The 16,844-nt window shown below is 40.1% G+C and overlaps 1 protein-coding gene across 1 annotated transcript; it reads left to right on the forward strand.

The window, feature by feature from the left end:
* The first annotated feature begins 15,677 nt into the window (after nt 1-15,677).
* LOC119820845 (olfactory receptor 481-like) lies at nt 15,678-16,593 on the forward strand. Its single transcript, XM_038339495.1, is given in 2 exon segments — nt 15,678-16,417; nt 16,419-16,593. Coding segments are annotated over 2 exon segments (915 nt in total).
* The last annotated feature ends 251 nt before the right edge of the window (nt 16,594-16,844 follow it).

Here is a 16,844-nt window from a genome sequence, read left to right on the forward strand (position 1 = left end):
CTTTATCAGTCACTTTTCTTTGTGTCCTTCAGAATGTCTGGCAATTTCTTCTATGGAGCAGGAACCATAAAGAACCATTTCACCTTTTTCAGTCCAGCAAAGTTCACTAGTCCCTTTCCTGTAGGTCCTGCATGTCCAGTTTATACAACATACTGTCAAGAAGTCCAAGCAAGAGGAGCTTCTTGTCCAAATGAATAATATCGCCACAGCAAACTCCTTAATGCGTTTCTTCATTGTCCATCATCTCTGAGGTAAATTGGTGCTGCCAGGAGCAGATGTGCCTCACTGTCATGAAAAGCCCTACACTAACAAAGCATTTTAAATGTCATATTCTGTAGGTCTTTGGAAGTTTTGAATACCATCTGTCTATACAAAATATCTCTATATATAATCTGAAAATCATGCCTACCATATCTACAATTTTGATTGTTATAGATGACTAACTACTGACCTGTGTTCCTTTTTTGTTTTCTTGAGACAGGGATTTTCTATTAACAGCCCTAGCTGTCCTGGAACTAGCTCTTGTAGACCAAGTTGCCTCAAACTCAAGGAAATTCCCCTGCCTCTGCCTCCCAAGTTCTGGGATTAAAGGCATATGCTACGACCACCTGGATAACTGATGTTTTTGATTATCCTAAATAATTCATCATAATAGTTTTCAAAAACTAGAATTTTACTTTACATTTTAAAATGAATTGTATAGATGCAATACCTTAAACAAGAGCAAAAATATATATAATATGTTGTGACAAAATTAACGTTGAATTAGTATCAATATATGAAATACTTTAAACAAAAGTAAAACATATATATAGTGTGTGCTGTAATAAAATTATCTGAAATTTGTGTCAATATACACAAGTCATTTAAACAAGAGTTTAAATGTATACAGTTTAACAAAATTGACTTTGAATTTGTACCCATATACCAAAATCCATGCCAATGCAAACTATCTGAGATTAATAGTTGCCTTTCATCCTATATTCTTATATGCTCCTAAATGTAAAAAACCACTCATGACCCACAAAATAGCCAAATACCATCCATACCCCCTTTTCCTTTGGGAAAGTAGACATTGCATTCTCTAGACTGTTTCCTGTTGAATGTGGGTGAAATATTTTTAGGGTCCCAGAGAGAAAATTTGAGATAATGACCAAATACTAAAGACCAGTTACAACCTTTGTTGACAGATTATCACCTGTCAAGTCAAGAGGTCTCCCCTGATCAAACCAGATCCAAATCAACCTGGGATGAATTCACAGCCTCTTGTTTCCTTTGGAAACATGAGCAAAACTGATTCTCTAAAGCAATGTATCTTTTAAATTCCATTTTGCAAATACATTTTTTGACTTTTTAAAGGTACATATTCTTAAAATATGTAGGCTGATTTATTTCTACAGTCCCTCCTTCAATTCCAGCTCTCTCAGTAGCTGCCCTTTGCTTTACAGCAATCAAAAAATTCAAAATCAGCACAATAGCACACAGGATCCAGACTCCCTGTGTATTTCCGATCTTAAGGTGGCTTTTACTTTTATATTATTTTATTGCCTCTTTCTTTTATATTTAACTATTTACTTCTATAACTGCCTATACCCATTTTCTTTCTTTCTTAAGCCTAAGAAAAACATTGTAAACCACACTGGAATCTGTTTACAGGTTTTTCTGTCTGGACCTCTCTTACTGCATATCTCTGAGCCATTTTTGACTGCACAAACAAACTTTTTTAACTTTTTTATTAAAAATTTCCATCTCTTCCACTCCTCCCACTTCCCTCCCCTCCCCTCAACACACATCCCCACTTCCTCCCTGTAGTGTGAAGCGGCGGGGCTGTGTCCCGCCACCCGGCTAGCTTTGCCCAAAATAATTACACGGAAACTGTATTCTTTTAAAACACTGCCTGGCCCATAGTTTCAGCCTCTTATTGGTTAACTCTCACATCTTCCTTTAACCCATATTTAGTAATTTGGGTAGCACCATGAGGTGTGGCTTACCAGGAGAGATCTTAACCTGCGTCCATCTCCGAGAGGAGCAGCATGGAGCCTCCTATGGTGACTGCCTGAAGCGTCTCTCCCACTCTACTTCCTTGTTCCCACAATTCTGTTCTGTCTACTCCACCTACCTAATTTTCTCTTAAAGGGCCAAGGCAGTTTTCTTTATTAATAATGAAAGTAACACATAAACACTCCTCCATCATTTCCCCTTTTTCTGTTTAAACAAAAAAGAAAGGCTTTAACTTTAACATAGTAAAATTACATGTAACAAAACAGTTATCAAGCAAGTATTACAGTTACAATATTTAAATCTATTTTATCTTTTATCATAACTAAGGAAAGCTATAACTATCTATTTATTCTTCAACTCCATCAAAGACTCCAGAAGGATATAATGCTACCTAAGTAAACAAGAAATAAGTAACTTATAAAACTCTAGAAATGACAGAGACAACTCGCTGCCTGGACAGTCACCCAAAGTTCCTCTGTACTGTTGGGGCATCCATCTTCAGCCTACAGGCCCATAAGTATCCAGCAGACATTGTCATGAAGCAGAAAAATTCCAAAGACAGTTCAGTCACTTTCTGCTGTGTCCTGCAGAACGTCTCGCAGACTCTTTAATGAATCAGGAACCCCAAAAGACCATCTCACCTTTAGGCAAGTTCAGCAGTCCTCTCTCTGCGCGTTCTTTGTGTCCAGTTTATGGAACAGTCCAGCCAAGAGCAGTTTCTTGCCCAAATGGCTAACAAACTCCATAAGTAGCCTCTTCGATGCCCATCTTCCTCTCGAAGTAGATTGGTGCTGCCAGGAGCAGACGTGTCTCATTGTCATGAAAAACCCTAAGTTATTAAAACATTAAATGCCATATTCTGCAGTCTTTGAAAGATATGAAGAATGTCTATCTAACTGAAATATGTCTCTACATATCTAGAAAATCTAATAACATGACTATAAGCTTAACTATTATCAATGATTATCCATTAACAACCTATATTTCCTAATTATACATTACAATTTTTAAAATGAACTACACAATCAAAATAGCTTAATCAAGATCAGAAATACATATACATATAACAAATTGTCCTTAAAATCTATACCAATGCAAATTATTCATATCTATATCATATCCCCCTTTAAATGTAAAAGAACATTTATAAACAATATTTGGGAAAATGGGCGCAGTTTTTTCTCTCCAAACTGCTTCCTGCTGAATGGGGGCGCTGTTATTTAGGTCTTTTATGGTGTAACCTGTGTGCTAGGTTCCTCTCAGTTGGCAGTTGAGTGAAGTAATTTTTTGAAGATGTTCACAGCAACCTTTCAGGAGGGCGTGTTCTATCATACCATATTGGGATAGAAGCAATCCACAGAGTCTCGTCCTCTGTGAAAACAAAAGAAGAAACTCTTTTCCAAAGCATCATGTTCTTAGATCCAAATCCTGAAGTCATACCGTTAAGATGTCCATTCTGGTCTAGCCTGGCAGCCCATATAATGAAATGTCTCTCTGTACTTAGCTCCTTTACAGTCAAAAAAATCAAAGAAAACACAACAAAATACATAATCCAGACTCTCTGTGAATTTTCCATTTTTACGTGGCTTATTTTCACTCTATCACTTTACTTTATTCTGTCTCTTTAAAGACTTTACCCCTTTTTTAAGGCATTAACTTTATTCTCTATATATTTATTTTTTTCTCTCTCTCAAGCCTACGTACAGTCATCCAACATTGTGACCCATATGGGGGTCTTATATGTCTGAATCTGTCCTATAGTGAATCTGTAATTTTTTACTATCCAGGAGCATTTCTTAAAATGTTAAGCACTTCTTAAAAACTTAAGTTGCGCCACTTATAGGTAATACGGTACTGCCTGTTTCCAGCCAAGTCTAAACCTTAACTGCGCTGTTATCATGGTAATTACGATAGATCCTGCCTGAGATCAGCACAGTTCAGCATGGCGGAGCAGAGCCAAAGCCACTCCTGCCTCAGAGCATGGTCTCAGAGAACCTTCTTTCCGATCCCCAGCGGGCACACAAACATCCAGTCCATAAAAGCCACTGAAATGCTTTAAAGCCAGAGTTCGCACTGGCAGCACAGCACAGGAAGCTGCGTTTTAAAATGACTCAGCTTTTTTTTTTTTTTTTTTTTTTTTGTGCCGCTATTGCGGAAACAGGAGATCTCTCTACAGCATGTCCAGGCAAACAGCAAAAAGCCGTGTTAAACTCTCTCTCTCCTTTATTTAAAGCTTTTTCAGGTTTTTACGTGGATTTGGTCACCACGTTGGCGCGCCAATCTGTAGAATGAAGCGGCGGGGCCGTGTCCCGCCACCCGGCCGCCGGCTAGCTTTACACCCGAAATAATTACACGGAAGCTGTATTCTTTTAAAACATTGCCTGGCCCATAGTTTCAGCCTCTTATTGGCTAATTCTCACATCTTTCTTTAACCCATATTTAGTAATCTCCTAAAAAGTTAGCACAAGCTCTTTGCCATGGTTCATTATCTTCCCACAATTTTCGTATCTCATCAGCGGTGAAAGGCACTATGATTTCTGCTGGGTCTATGCCTGCTAGTTGGCGAAGTCTCAATTTACCTTTTATGATTAGTTCAGAAACCTTTTCCACATAGGTTTTTAATTTCTTACTTGGCTTATGAGGTAGAAAGAGCCACTCTAAAATAATATCATCTCTTTGCATTAGAATTCCTGTAGGAGAAATTTTTGAAGGCAATATAACGAGAATACAACTGAGTTCTGGATTCACCCTATCCACGTGTGCTTCTTGCAATCTTTCTTCAATCATTGTCAGTTCTTTTTCTGCTTCAGCTGTTAATTCTCTGGGACTGTTTAGGTCTCTTTCTCCATCTAAGGTTTTGTTTAAGTGAACTATCATATCAGGTGTTATCCCAACAGCCGGTCGAAGGCTGGAAATGTCTCCCAACAACCTTTGAAAGTCATTAAGAGTATGCAGCTGATCTCTCCTAATTTGTGCCTTTTGTGTCTTAATTTTTTGCAAACCTATTCTATAACCTAGATAATCAACAGAATCTCCTCTCTGAATTTTTTCGGGAGCAATCTGTAATCCCCATTTAGGTAGAACTGTTTTTACCACTTCAAACAGTTTCTCTAAGGTATCCATGTCTGAGTCAGACAATAATATGTCATCGACATAATGATAAACAACGGATTTGGGAAACATCTTGCGTATTATTTGTAATGGTTGATTCACAAAGTATTGGCACAGGGTAGGAGAGTTCAACATGCCCTGTGGGAGGACGGTCCACTGGTATCTCTTGGTAGGTTGAGAGTTATTATAAGTAGGCACAGTGAAGGCAAACTTTTCTCTATCCTTTTCTTGTAAAGGTATTGTGAAGAAACAGTCCTTTAAATCAATAACTATGAGAGGCCATCCTTTTGGTAATAAAGAAGGCAAAGGAAGTCCAGATTGCAGAGAGCCCATAGGTTGAATAATCCTGTTTATAGCTCTGAGATCCGTCACCATTCTCCATTTACCAGATTTTTTCTTAACCACAAATACAGGAGAATTCCAAGGGCTGGTAGATTCTTCTATATGTTGAGCATCCAATTGCTCTTGTACTAGCTGTTCTAAAGCTTGCAACTTTTCCTCAGATAAAGGCTATTGTTTTGTCCATATCGGTTTCTCAGTCAACCATTTTAGAGGTAGGGCCGTTGGTGGTTCTGGAGGGGCATCCATTGGTTTGTGTTCTTGTACAGCCCGAATGGCTGGTTTTCGCCATCTGTAATACCTTTTGATGTTTTCCTCAGAAATATATGCTCTAGAGGCAGCAGGAATGTTAATTTGAGTATTCCATTGCTGCAATAGGTCACGACCCCATAAATTTACTGCAATATTAGCTACATATGGCCTTAATTTTCCTATCTGTCCCTCAGGACCGATGCATTCGACCCATCTAGTGCTTTGCCTTACTCGAGATAGGGTCCCAATTCCCAAAAGTCGAACATTTACATCCTGTAGTGGCCAATACGGATGCCAAGATTCTGGAGTAATGATACTAACATCCGCTCCTGTGTCCAGCAGGCCAGTAATGAAAATGCCATTTACACACACTCTTAACTTTGGTCTTTGATCACTTATAGAAGTTTGCCAAAATACACGTAATTCATCTCTTGGGCTATTTTCGCTTCCAACAACAGACATGGGAATTTCTAATTGTCCTGACAAGGCATGTTCTCCGTTGTAACGGGAAATGACTGGACCACATTCGCCATGGGGGCCTGCGAGAGGCCCCCCATGGCGTTTCCCGCCTGTAACGGATTTCCTTGCCTATCTCTTGATGATTTGCATTCGCTGTCCCAGTGTCTGCCTTTCCCACATCTCCTACATAACCCTGAAGGCTGAGGCCTTCTATTCCTGTTATTCCTGGCAAAGGCATTATTATTATTATTATTTCTGTAAGTCCTTTGTCTGCAATTCCGTTTCATATGTCCTATTCTGCCACAATTAAAACATTTGGTATTCTGATATCTTCTTGTACCGTTGGCAATGGCATCTTCTACCCACTTATCGGCGTGATGGGCGTGATGGGCGTGATGGGCGTGGAGCTCATTCGATTCAATATTCATTGTATGTAAGACCCATTCCTCCAGGGGTGCTGATCTGATCTTTAGGGGCGTCAATACCCTTTTGCACTCTACATTGGCATTCTCATAAGCCAAGGACTCAATTATTACCTGCCTTGCCTCTGGGTCAGATATCCCTATGTGTACAGCTTTAGTTAGTCTATGTAAAAAGTCCACAAATGGTTCTCTCGGATCTTGTTTAACTCTGATATATGATTCTGTTCTCTGTCTTGGGTCTTGAACCCTGTCCCAAGCTTTCAAGGCTGCGGTAGTACATATGGATAGAGTGTGTTCATCATAATTAGCTTGTTCTAGAGGATCAGAATAAAGTCCTTCACCCATAATTTGATCTAGGGTGATGTCAACTCCCTTTGATCTTTCCTGCTGTTCTAAAAGCCTGGCCTCTTGTCTAAACATGCACTTCCAGCTCAACTGATGACCGTTCTCTAACACAGCTGAGACTAGGTCCAACCAGTCCCTAGGGGTTGGGTTAATTGTAAGGGACCAAGACTTTAGCATCTCCTTAACAAAGGAGCTATGCATCCCAAAATTCATAACAGCTTGTTTAATTTCTTTCAGATCATTCATACGGATAGGTTCCCATGTATATTCCTTGGTGATCTTAGGGTTTTTAGAACCAGTCACCTTTTCTGTAGTTATTACTGGGAAAATAGGTAGAGTTCTATTGAAGCTATCCCGGAGAGTTCTATTCGATGGGGTTGGGACTTTCTTTTGTACTATTTGCTCCTGTTCATGAGAGTCCATAATTTCCTCGATCTTTTCAAATCTATTTACCATTGCCTTCTGCAATGCCTCAATCTCTTGTCCAGTATTATGTTCCAAGGCTTTCATAGAGGATTCAAGGGTATGAAGTTTGTCCAATACCGATAACGTCTCATCCTTGGACAGAATTTTCATGGCATGAATGGTGCCATCTTGTATTGAAATTCTGTCCAGCAATCTTTCATAGCTCTTTGATAAAGTCTTGTTAATACATTTAACGGTTCGAATCTCCTCAGATAATGTTTCAGTTCCTACCGACAGAGATTGTAACTTATGATTCAGATCCGTTGTTCCTGACTCCATACCTTGCATTTTTCTCTCAAGTGATAAAGCCATCTCAGAGAGAGATCTGTTATTCCTTTCCTCATGAAATTCAAACTTCTCCTCGAAAGTTCCAAATTTCTCAAGTAACAAAGCCATCTCAGAGGAAAGTCTATTATCCCTTTCCTCGAGAGCTGCAACCATCTTTTCAAGCTGTTTATTAGTGTTTTCCAAACCATTTATGTCCTTGTTTAGTTTTTTAGCTCCTGCCTGTAAGGACTCTATCTCCTTTTTATTTTCCAACCACGTTGTAATGAAACAAACAAAAATAAAGAAGATACCAAACCCTGTAAATATCCAGCCAAGGGAAACCACATCTGTATCGCTCAAAAATTCAGTCATCGTGTAGTTGAACAAATTATAGAATCCGTTAATAGTGATATTGTCAGACATTGTTAATCCAAACGGTTGATTTTTAATCAAATGAAAAATTACCTGTAATTACCGTTGTCTGCCACTAGATGGCGTAGGGCCCCGAGTTTCACGTGGTTTAGGAAACCAAAGATGGCGTTCCGCGCAGAGCACCGTAGCTGTGGAAGCAGCGGCGAAGTGGCGGGGCGGGGCTTCGGTTCCCTGCAAGAACTTCACAAACGATTTGGCGGGCGACTCGGCGCCGAGGTGTGGGGAGGGGGAGTGCGGCGGGGCGCGTGAGCTGCGCTGGGCGCGGAGCCGGATGCACTGCGAGCCGCGGTTTCTGGTCCCGCAGCACGCGGAGCAGCCCGTGAGACCGGGCAAACAGCTCCCGGGCAGCAGGCCTGGTTTCAGGTGGCTTGGCGGGCCGGAGCAAGCCGCGGTTTCGTCTGGGAGGGAGGGGGGAGCGCGCGCTCCGGCCGGGCCGCAGAGTCGCGGTTTGACCCACGTAAGGTTTTTAAGTGGATGTAGCCACGTTGGGCGCCAGCTGATGCGGCGAAGATTGGAAATAACCAAAAATAGTCCTTTTATAATTATTCAATTTTAATACAAAGGGAGATAAGGGAACTCACAGAACCAAGGGTCCAACGGAGCAGAAGGAGAGCGCGGGCGAGCGCCAAGAAGGGGCTGCCTTCCGGCCCCCAATCCTATTTCAAGGGCAATGCTACCCCGCTGGAGCAGCCACGCCCCTGAACGCAGGGATTGGGCCAGCTGCCCCAACACCTCCCTCTCCAGACAAAGAGCAGTCAGGGTTCCCCACACTATGGGAAGTCCACGGTCCTCCCAACTCCCCCCAGGTCCAGGAAGGTGAGCATCCAAACTGACAAGGCTCCCACAGAGCCCATCCATGCAGTAAAATCAAAGCCCAGCACCATTGTCCTTGGCTTCTCAGTCAGCCTCCACCATCAGCCACATTCAAAGAGTCCAGTTTGATCACATACTCCATAAGTCCCATTCCAACTGGCCTTGGTGATCTCCCATTAGATCTGTCCCACAGTCTCAGAACACAACCCTTGCGGTCCTAACTTCCTTGCTGATGTTCTCCCTCCTTCTGCTCCTCATTAGGACCTTGGGATCTCAGTCCAGTGCTCCAATGTTGGTCTCTGTCTCTATCTCCATCTATCACCAGATGAAGGTTCTATGGTAATATGCAAGATAAGCATCGGTCAGACACCCATTCCTCTGCTGCCCAAGGAACAAGCTGGGGACATCCCCTTGAACACCTGGGAACCCCTCTAGAGTCAAATGTGTATATGCGCCACACCTTCTTTATCCATTCTCCTATTGAGGGGCACCTAGGTTGTTTCCAGGTTCTGGCTATTACAAATAATGCTTCTATAAACATAGTTGAACAAATACTTTGGTAATATAATAGGGCATCTCTTGGGTATATTCTCAAGAGTGGAATTGCGGGGTCCTGAGGTTGACTCCCAGTTTCCTGAGAAACCACCACACTGCTTTCCAAAGTGGTTGCACAAGTTTGTATTCCCACCAGCAATGGATGAGTATTCCCCTTACTCCACATCCTCTCCAGCAAACGCTATCATTGGTGTTTTTGATTTTAGCCATTCTAACAGGTGGTATCTCAAAGTTGTTTTGATTTGCATTTCCCTGATTGCTAAGGAGGTTGAGAATGACCTTAAGTGTCTTTTGGCCATTTGAACTTCTTCTGTTGAGAATTCTCTGTTCAGTTCAGTGCCCCATTTTTAATTGGGTTAATTAGCATTTTAAAGTCTAGTTTCTTGAGTTCTTTATATATTTTGGAGATCAGACCTTTGTCCGTTGCGGGGTTGGAGAAGATCTTCTCCCAGTTAGTAAGTTGCCTTTTTGTCTTAGTGACAGTGTCCTTTGCTTTACAAAAGCTTCTCAGTTTTAGGAGGCCCTATTTATTCAATGTTGCCCTTATTGTCTGTGCTATTGGGGTTATACGTAGGAAGTAGTCTCCTGTGCACATGTGTTACAGAGTACTTCCCGCTTTCCCTTCTATCAGGTTCAGTGTGTTCAGATTGATATTGAGGTCCTTAATCCATTTGGACTTGAGTTTTGTGCATGGTGATAGATATGGATCTATTTTCATTCTTCTACAGGTTGACATCCAGTTATGCCAGCACCATTTGTTGAAGATGCTTTCTTTCTTCTATTGTATACTCTTAGCTCCTTTATCGAAAATAAGATGTTCATAGGTTTGTGGGTTAAAATCTGGGTCTTCTATTCGATTCCATTAGTCAACATCTTTGTTTTTGTGCCTATACCAAGCTGTTTTCAATACTGTAGCTCTGTAATAGAGTTTGAAATCAGGGATGGTAATGCCTCCAGAAGTTCCTCTATTTTATAAAATTGTTTTGGCTATCCTGGGTTTCTTGTTCTTCCATATAAAGTTGATTATTGTTCTCTCAATATCTGTGAAGAATTTTGTTGGGATTTTGATGGGGATTGCAATGAATCTATAGATTGCTTTTGGTAGAATTGCCATTTTTACTATGTTGATCCTCCCAATCCAAGAGCAAGGGAGATCCTTCCATTTTCTGGTATCCTCTTCAATTTTTTTCTTCAAAGACTTAAAGTTCTTGTCAAATAGATCCTTCACTTCCTTGGTTAGAGTTCTCCCAAGATATTTTATGCTATTTGTGGCTATCATAAAAGGTGATGCTTCTCTGACTTCCCTCTCTGCTTCCTTATCCTTTGTATATAGGAGGGCAACTGATTTTTGAGTTGATCTTGTATCCTGCCACATTACTAAAGGTGTTTATCAGCTGTAGGAGTTCTTTGGTAGAGTTTTTGGGGTTGCTTATGTACGCTATCATATCATCTGCAAATAACGAAAGTTTAACTTCTTCCTTTCCAATTCAAATCCCCTTGATCCCCTTAGGCTGTCTTATTGCTCTTGCTAGAACTTCAAGCACTATATTGAAGAAGTATGGAGAGAGAGGACAGCCTTCTCTTGTTCCTGATTTTAGTGGGATGGCTTTGAGTTTCTCTCCATTTAATGTAATGTTAGCTGTCGGCTTGCTGTATATTGCTTTAATTATATTTAGGAATGAACCCTGTATCCCTAATCTCTCCAAGACCTTTATCATAAAGGGGTGTTGAATTTTGTCAGATGCTTTTTCAGCATCTAATGAAATGATCATTTGTTTTTTTTTCCTTCAGTATATTTATTTGATGGCTTACATTGATAGATTTTCTTATGTTGAACCAGCCCTGCATCTCTGGGATGAAGCCTACTTGATCATAATGTATAATTTTTTTAATGTGTTCTTGGATTCTGTTTGCCAGTATTTTATTGAGAATTTTTGTATCGATGTTCATGAGTGAGATTGCCCTGTAATTCTCTTTCTTGGTTAAGTCTTTCTGTGGTTTTGGTACCAGGGTGACTGTAGCTTCATAAAAGGAGTTTAGCAATGACTCTTCTGTTTCTATTTTGTTAAACACATTAAGGAATATAGGTATTAGCTCTTCTTGGAAGTTCTGGTAGAATCCTGCATTGAAACCATCTGATTCTGGGCTTTTTTTGGTAGGGAGGTTTCTGATGACAGCTTCTAATTCCTCACGACTTACCAGTCTATTTAAACTGTTCACCTGGTATTGATTTTATTTTGGTATATGGTACTTATCTTTAAAAAGTGTCCATTTCTTTCTCATTTTCCAATTTTGTAGCGTACAGGCTTTTAGATCTTACTAAGATCTAATGATTCTCTGAATTTCCTCTGTGTCTGTGGTTATGTCCCCCTTTTCATTTCTGATCTTGTTAATTTGCATGTTCTCTCTCTGCCGTTTGATTAGTTTGGATAAGGGTTTGTCAATCTTGTTGATTTTCTCCAAGAACCAGCTTTTTGTTTCATTGATTCTTTGGATTGTTTTCTGTGTTTCTATTTTGTTGATTTCAGCCCTCAGTTTGGTTATTTCCAGTCTTCTACTCTTCCTGGGTGAATCTGCTTTTTTTCTAGAGCTTTCAGCTGTGCTGTTAAGTCTCTAATGTGTGCTTTCTCCATTTTCTTTATGTGGGCACTTAGTGCTATGAACTTTCCTCTTAGCACTGCCTTCATAGTGTCCCATAGGTTTGGGTGTGTTGTGTCTTTATTTTCATTGAATTCAAGGAAGATTTTAATTTCTTTCTTTATTTCTTCCTTGACCCAGGTGTGGTTCAGTAGTTGACTGCTCAATTTCCATGAGTTTGTAGGCTTTCTAGGGTTACAATTGTTGTTGAATTCTAACTTTATTCCATGGTGATCTGTTAGTACACAGGTAGTTAGTACAGTTTCTTTGTATCTATGGATGTTTGCTTTGTTACCAATGACATGATCAATTTTTGAGAAGGTCCCATGTGATGCTGAGAAGAAGGTATATTCTTTTCTGTTTGGGTGGAATGTTCTATACATGTCTGTTAAGTCCATTTGGTTCATTACATCTGATAGTTCTCTTATTTCTCTGTAAAGTTTCTGTCTGGTTGACCTGTCTATTGGTGAGAGCAGAGTGTTGAGATCTCCTACTATTAGAGTGTGGAGTTTGATGGCTGCTTTGAGTTCTAGTAATGTTTCTTTCACATAAGTGGGTGCTTTTCTATTAGGGACATAGATATTCAGGATAGAGACTGCCTCCTGATGAATTGTTCCTGATATGAGTACAAAGTGTCCTTCTCCATCTCTTCTGAATGATCTTAGTTTGAAATCAATCTTGTTAGATATTAGTATAACCACACCCACTTGTGTTTTTGGTCCATTTGATTGGAAAACCTTTTCCCATCCTTTACTCTGAGGTAGTGTCTGTCTTTGAGTTTGAGTTGTGTTTCTTATAAACAGCAGAATGTTGGATACTGATTTCGTACCCATTCTCTTAACCTGTGCCTTTTATAGGTTAATTAAGTCCATTGATATAAAGTGATATTAAAGACCAGTGGTTGTTAACTCCAGTTATTTTGTCTGGTGGTAGAGTTTGTGTGTTTCCCTTCTTTAAGTTGTGCTGGTGGAGGGTTGTCAGATGCATGTGTTATTATGGGTTTTGTTGGCTTCCTTGGTTTGTGATTTTCCTTCTAGTATTTTCTGTAAGACTGGTTTTGTGGCAACATGTTTTTAAAATCTGTTTTTGTCCTGGAATATCTTGTTTTCTCCATTGATAGTGAATGCAAGCTTTGCTGGGTATAGTAGTCTGGGCTTGCATCCATGTTCTCTCAGCTTCTGCAGCACATCTATCTAAGACCTCCTGGCTTTCATGGTCTCCATTGAGAAGTCAGGTGTAATTCTCATAGGTTTCCCTTTATATGTTACTTGACCTTTTTCCTTTGAAGCTCTTAATATCTGTTCTTTATTCTGTATGTTTTGTGTTTTGATTATTATATGGCATGGGGATGCTTTCTTTTTGACCCAGTCTATTTGGTGTTCTGTAGGCTTCTTGTACCTTCATAGGAAATCCTTCTTTAGGTTGGGAAAGTTTTCTTCTATAATTTTGTTGAATATATTTTCTGGGCCTTTGAGCTGTAATTCTTCTCCTCCTATCCCTATTATTCTTAGGTTTTGTCTTTTCAAGGTGTCCCAGATTTCCTGGATGTTTTGTGTTAAGAATTTGTTGGATTTGTTTTGTTCTTTAATCAGTAAGTTTATTTCCTCTATAGTATCTTCAGTGTCTGAGATTCTTTTTTCCATCTTCTGTATTCTGTTTGTAATACTTGTCTCTGTAGTTCCTGTTTGTTTACCCAGAATTTCCAGCCTTCCCTTGGTTTGTGTTTTCTTCATTACCTCCATTTCATTTTTCAAGTCTTGAACTGTTTCCCTTACCTGTTTGATTGCTTTTCTTGTTTGTCTTGTTTTTCTTAGGTATCTTTGAGAGATTTATCCATTTCCTCTATTTTTTGTTTGTCATCTCTGTTTCTTTTTTTTCATCTCCATTTCTTTATGGCAGTTTTTCACCTCTTGTTTAAGGTCCTCTATTATTTTCATAAAGTTCTGTTTAAGGTCAGTTTCTTCTATTTCTTCTGGAGTAGGGTGTTCAATTCTTCTTGTTTTGGGATCCCTGGATTATGGTGATGTCATGTTGCTTTTCAGGTTGTTGGAGGAATTCTTGCATTGGCGCCTGCCAATCTCTTCCCTCAAATGGATCCAAGAGAGTCCAGGTGTCTTGATCCAGGCTTTGCTGTGACTGACTCTCTGGTTGGATCTTCTCAGTACAGGAGCAGGAACTGTTCCTGTCTGGATAAAACTCCTCATCATTGAAACAGGGATGCCTGGTAGCCCAAGGACATCATTGACAAAAGTGCGAACTTTGGGGCAGGGTGGGGTTGAGTATAACACAGAAGACCCTGCAGCACAAGATGAAGGAGCCCACACTCCCTTGCGGGGACCTTCAGGTCTGCCTGACAGCAGACACTCACCCCTATGGGTGGATAGCCTTAGTGCAGGAAGAAGAAAATGTTCCTGAACCAAGGACCTTGCAGACAGTAGGGCAGGCTTGGGAGAGGCAGAGTCGTGTGTAATAGAGTAACCCCTGCAGAGCTGGGGGAGAGGGGCTGTCCAGTATTTTCTTTAATAATAGTCTGTATTCATTTTATTGATCTGTTGATTCTCCTGATTAAACTACTCATTCATATTTTTATTAAATTAATTGACTTCTTGATTTTATTTCATATGAAATTATCTGATGCCCCAATGTGGCTAACATAAGCATCTGATATTTTGCTATGATGGTTCATAAGAAACTATATATGACATTATAGAATACATTCTTTAGCTCATTCTGCACAGTTCTGACAGTATAAATAATGGCCTCAACTAGAATTATTAGTCATGCTTTTCTCAGGATCAATCTCTACGTAAAACTTCTATTTATAATAATCTATAATTATATTAACCAGATGGTGTCAGAATGCCTCAATAAATTAAAATTAAGAATTTAGTATTAGTTAATACAGAATACCTCCATCTTACATCCAGTGTATTGTCAGTATATTAACTGCTCCTGAATTTGAAGCCCAGACTGGTAAGAGATGCCACTATATTGTAGATGTAACATCTGAAATGTGCCACTATGGAAAGTAAGAGAGCGTGGTCTATTAGTACTCTACTTTAATTTTGAAAGCAAACACACATTACTTTCACAGCTGATTGTTATGGCCACAGTGAAAAGAAGACTTGGAAGAGTGGGCTTGAAGGGACAAAGAAATAGTGTTGAATTAGATACCAAAAACACCAGCATGCATCCATCATCTCAATCATTTGAGGTCTTAGAACATCAGTCTTCTATGCATTCACTCAACTATTTGGGATCTCAGAACAACCGTGTTCTAGGTATTCATTCGGACTCCTGACTTGATCAAATGTCACATCTGTGATGAGTCCTGTGTTCTGATCTGAGTCAGTGTGCAGTTTGTATCTGTAGCTTTAAGATAAATGATGATTAGTATTCTGAAGTCAAGCACGATGTAACTTGGTTTGGGAACACTTAGGGGAGAAGAAACATGAGACCAAACTGAGATTCATATTTATTTTTAATGGGCCAAACGTGGAGTGGAGTATATCAATATAAAGTAATTTAGTGTTTCTGATAGCCACTGGTTTTATTTCAGTAGGAATCGTCTCGAAAAAGATGGAAACTGGAAACCACACAATGGTAACAGAGTTCATTATTTTGGGGCTAACTGAGGACCCAACACTTTGTGCTATCTTCTTTGTATTGTTCCTGGGGATCTACCTCACCACTGTGTTGGGCAATGTCAGCATAATCATGTTGATCAGAAGAAGCCCTCCGCTTCATGCCCCCATGTACCTCTTCCTCAGCCACCTGGCCTTTGTGGACATTGGGTACTCCAGCTCAGTCACCCCAGTCATGATTGTGAGTTTCCTGAGGGAGAGAACTACCATCTCTGTGGCTGGCTGCATAGTCCAGCTTGGATCTGATGTGGTCTTTGGGACTGCTAAGTGCTTCCTGCTGGCTGCCATGGCCTATGATCGCTATGTGGCCATCTGCCAACCCCTGCTCTACTCCACTTTCATGTCTCCCAGGATCTGCTTCGTATTATTGGTTATTTCCTATGTGGGTGGATGTGTGAATTCTTCATCATTTACCAGCTGTTTATTGAACCTGACTTTCTGTGGACCAAATGAAGTCAACCATTTCTTCTGTGACCTCCCACTACTGGTGGAGCTTTCTTGTACCCATGTTTATATGGCTGAAATGTCTCCAGCCATCTCAGCAGGCTTCATCATCATCATTATCCTGTTCGTCTTTATTGTTTCATACCTCTACATCCTTCACTCCATCCTCAGGATGCACTCTGCTGAGGGCAGGCAAAAGGCCTTCTCCACCTGTACCTCCCACCTCACAGCAGACATTTGTTTATGTCATACCAGAGTCAAGCCATTCACCCAACCAAACTGAAGTAGTGTCTGTGTTCTACACAGTGGTGATCCCCATGTTGAATCCCTTGAGCTACTGTCTGAGAAACAAGGAAGTAAAAGAGGCCATACAGAAACTGATAGCAAGAACACATTCCTCATTTTGAACATAATTCAATATGAATCCAGAAATTTACTAATCATTCATTTGGGAACATATATGATAAATATATAATGCCTACCAGCCTCATCTTGTGTGTTGTATTTATGTATACAAAATATATTGTACAGGTGTATATGTATATGTGTGTACATATATCTGGAGGCCAGAGGACAATCTCAACTGTCATTTCTCAGAACATCATCCATCTTGAATTTTTCTGTGTCCTTCTGTGGCTTAGAGCCTGCCAAGTAGGCT

This window comes from Arvicola amphibius, chromosome 1 (assembly GCF_903992535.2).
Source record: "Arvicola amphibius chromosome 1, mArvAmp1.2, whole genome shotgun sequence".
NCBI lineage: Eukaryota > Metazoa > Chordata > Mammalia > Rodentia > Cricetidae > Arvicola > Arvicola amphibius.